This window comes from Emydura macquarii, unplaced genomic scaffold (assembly GCF_026122565.2).
Source record: "Emydura macquarii macquarii isolate MOO-44397 ecotype Brisbane River unplaced genomic scaffold, CSIRO-AGI_Emac_v2 contig_1447, whole genome shotgun sequence".
NCBI lineage: Eukaryota > Metazoa > Chordata > Testudines > Chelidae > Emydura > Emydura macquarii.
The window spans coordinates 80,523-83,990 of record NW_027131584.1 but is presented as its reverse complement, the minus strand read 5'-3'; the positions used below and the strand labels follow the sequence as shown (position 1 = coordinate 83,990).

Below are 3,468 nucleotides of genomic sequence, written 5' to 3'. Positions count from 1 at the left end.
AGGCGATCACATTCTGCAGGTGTATTTTCCAACTTTGTCATGAAGCTCTTTGGTTTTGACCCCATAAATGATAGGGTTGAGCATAGGAGGGACAAGGACATACAGGTTGGCCAAGAGGATGTGAACGTGGGCAGCGATGCCCTGACCGAACCTGTGTGTCAGGGTGGAGAAGAGGAAGGTAGTATAAGATGTCAGCATCACACAGATGTGGGCTGAGCAGATGTTGAGGGCTTTCTGGTGGGCTTTCTTGGAGGAGAGCCTGAAGATGTCCCTGATGATCAGCCCATAGGACAGGCCAATGAGTGTCAGGTCTAATCCGATGGTTAAAATGTTATTACAAGACCGTACATTTGGTTGACTGTGGCATCCCCACACGAGACCTTCATCACAGCGATGTGCTCTCAGTACGTGTGGAGGATAACACGGTTGGCGCAGAATGACAGCCTCTGATATAGCAGGGGCACTGGCAGAACCAAGAGAACAGCTCGTATCAAACACACTAGCCCTAGCTTAGCGATTCGTGCGTTGGTGAGGATGGTGGCGTATCTCAGAGCGTCACATATGGCGACATAGAGATTGAAGGCCATTGTCACAAGAATGGCTGATTCCATAGCAGCAACCGCATATAGAAAGAACATCTGAGTGAGGCAGTCATCCACAGTGATGCCTTTGGAACTGAACCAAAATATGCACATTGCCTTCGGCATGATGCAGGTAGACATGCCAATGTCTGTGAACGCCAGCATGCAGAGCAGCAGGTACATGGGCTTGTGCAGGGTCTGCTTTTTGGCAACAAGAAACAGAACCATGAAATTTCCCACCAGGCTGATGATGTAGAACGTAGAGAAAGGGACAGATGTGGGCAGCTTCCAGCCCCGGGATGCCATTTAGGATGAATGTTGGCAGGCCAGAGGGGGTTAGGCTGAGAGCTGCCATGACAGGTTCGAAGCACTGATCATGATCAGAAATGCTCAGGGTGGCTGTGAAGGGACAGAAATCCAGGGGCTGGGGGGAAAGGCGTTTCGTAACAAATGGCACGGTAAATATTTTATAGTTATTAACAAGCTAGAAATAGGGGTGAGCAGTGAGATGGCAACATTTGCAGATGCCAGCAAATTATTTAGGCTGTAATCCATTCCAGAGAAGTCCTCAGAGGGAGCTAACAAAGCTGGTGAATGAGCAGCATGGTGGAAGATGACGTTCATTGTCAACAAGTGCAAAGTATATGCCAATTGGATGGAAAACGTGAACTCCTCAAACACCTTAGAAGGTTCTAATTTAACTGTATGAACTCAGCACTGGGACCTGGTGTCATGGTTCATGGATCTGTGAAACCCTGCTCAAAGTGCCAGAATGAACAAAAACTAAGCAGAGCTTTGAGACACAGGAGCATTGTAATGGGGAATAATATAAAAAATACAGTGTCATGAGATTAGTCAGTTGAAGTTTCACCCTACTCTGCACTTCTCTGTGCAGTACTGAGCACCCTTCTCAAACAGGATATTGTAGAGGTTCAGGGAAGGGCAACAGGAAAGATCAAAGGCCCAGGGAAATTCTCCAAAGGAGAGAGATTGAAAAGCCTTGGATTGTTACCTTAGAACGAAGAGGAATAAGAGGGGATTTGAGAAGAGTCTATAAAATACTGACTGGTAGAGAGTATATCAAGAATGTGTTCTTCCTGTCTCATAACACAAGGTCAAGAGGACATTCAATTAAACTGAAATATGGTATATTGAAAACTAATTAAAAAATGCATGCTTCCTTCACTCAGTGCAAATTAGACAGAGAAACTCACTGCCACAAGATGAAGTTGAGGCCAGGAGCTAAGCGAGAATCAAAAAGGTTTACATTTGTATGGATAGTAAGAATGTTCCATTACAATAGCTACAGCTAAATAAATATCTTGGAACGCCTGCATGCCTGCGTGTCTCAGAGCAGAAGCCAACCTCTCGCTGCTAGGTGTTAAGAGGATACCCTCATGTCAGTCAGGTTATCCCTCACAACACCTTCTTCAGCAGCTCCTGGAGAGTCACTGTGAGAGAGAGGACACTGGATGGACCATAGCTCTACTCTACAATACAATTCCTCTTTTGTAAAGGAGCCAAGTTTTCCCCTTGGAAACAGACGTTATTATGCCAGACAGGCACTTTGTGCTCTGTTACTTCCCTTCTTTCTCTTTGTGAGACATATCTCTAAGAAAGCCTTCAAGAAAGTAACATGTACAGTGGTTTCGTTATTTTGCCTTGGTAACTGACAGGGGTAACCAGGGACACCTATCAGCAACACAGCTACTTACCCTTCCAATGGACACATGGATTCTAAGGTCAGACGGGATCAATATGATAATTTAATCTGACTTCCAGCACAACCTAGGCCACAGAACCTCACCCGCCCACTCCTGTAATCTACCCCTGACCAATGGCGGAGTAATTAAAGTCTTCAAATCCTAGTTTAAAAGACTTAAGGTACAGACAATCCACCAGCAAGTGAGCCAGGCCTCATGCTACAGAGGAAGGCGAAAAAACCCCAGGACCTTTGCCAATCTGCTGTGACGGAAAATTCCTTCTCGACCCCAAATTTGGCGATCAGTTAAACCCTGAGCATGTAGAGAAGACTCACCAGCCAGACACCTAAGAAAGAATTCTCTGTAATAACTCAGAACCCATCCCATGTAACATCCCTTCACAGGATACTAGCATATCTACAACCAGTAGTGAAAGATCAGTCAATTGCCAAACTAGGCTGTTCTATCATACCATACACTCCATAAATTTATCAAGCTCAGATATGAAGCAAGCTAAGTTTTTTGCCCTCACTGCTCCCCTGGGACGGCTATTCCAGAATTTCACTCCTCTGATGGTTAGAAACCGGAGTCTCATTTGAAGTCCAAGCTTTTTGATGGCCAGTTTATATCCATTAATTCTTGTGTCCACATTGGCGATTAATTTAAATAATTTCCATTCTGCAGATCATCCTAATAGCACTTCACTGCACTTGTTCCAGTTTGGATTCAGCTTTCTTAAACATGGGGGACCAGAACTGCACACAGTATTCCAGATGAGGTCTCACGAGCACCTTCTGTAACGGGACTAACACTTCCCTATCTCTACAGGAAATACCTCATTGGATGCATCCTAGGACCACATTAGCTTTCTTCATGGCCACTTCATGTTGGCGGCTCATAATCATCTTGTGACCAACAAGTAGGCCCAGGTCCTTCTCCTCCTCTGTTACTTCCAACTGATACATCCACAGCGTATATCAAAAATCCTTGTTATTAGTCCCTAAATGCATGACCTTGCACTTTCCGCTGTTAACTTTCATCCTATTTCTAATACTCCAGTTTACAAGGTCATCCAGATCTTCCTGTTTGATATCCCAAACCATCTCTGTATTCTCATGCTTGAATACTGATAAAGTTTGCAGATGCCACAAAAATTGGGGGATCGTAAATAGTGAAGAGGACAG

General features: G+C 44.8%; 1 protein-coding gene across 1 annotated transcript; it reads right to left on the bottom strand.

Annotated features, from left to right (window-relative positions):
• Positions 1-6: 6 nt before the first annotated feature.
• Positions 7-809, bottom strand: LOC137156337 (olfactory receptor 52P1-like). The gene is made up of 2 exons (XM_067553056.1): positions 409-809; positions 7-271 (listed from the first exon to the last, which is right to left on the bottom strand). Exons 1-2 carry the CDS (start codon positions 807-809, stop codon positions 7-9), a joined length of 666 nt encoding a protein of 221 aa, XP_067409157.1.
• Positions 810-3,468: the final 2,659 nt, after the last annotated feature.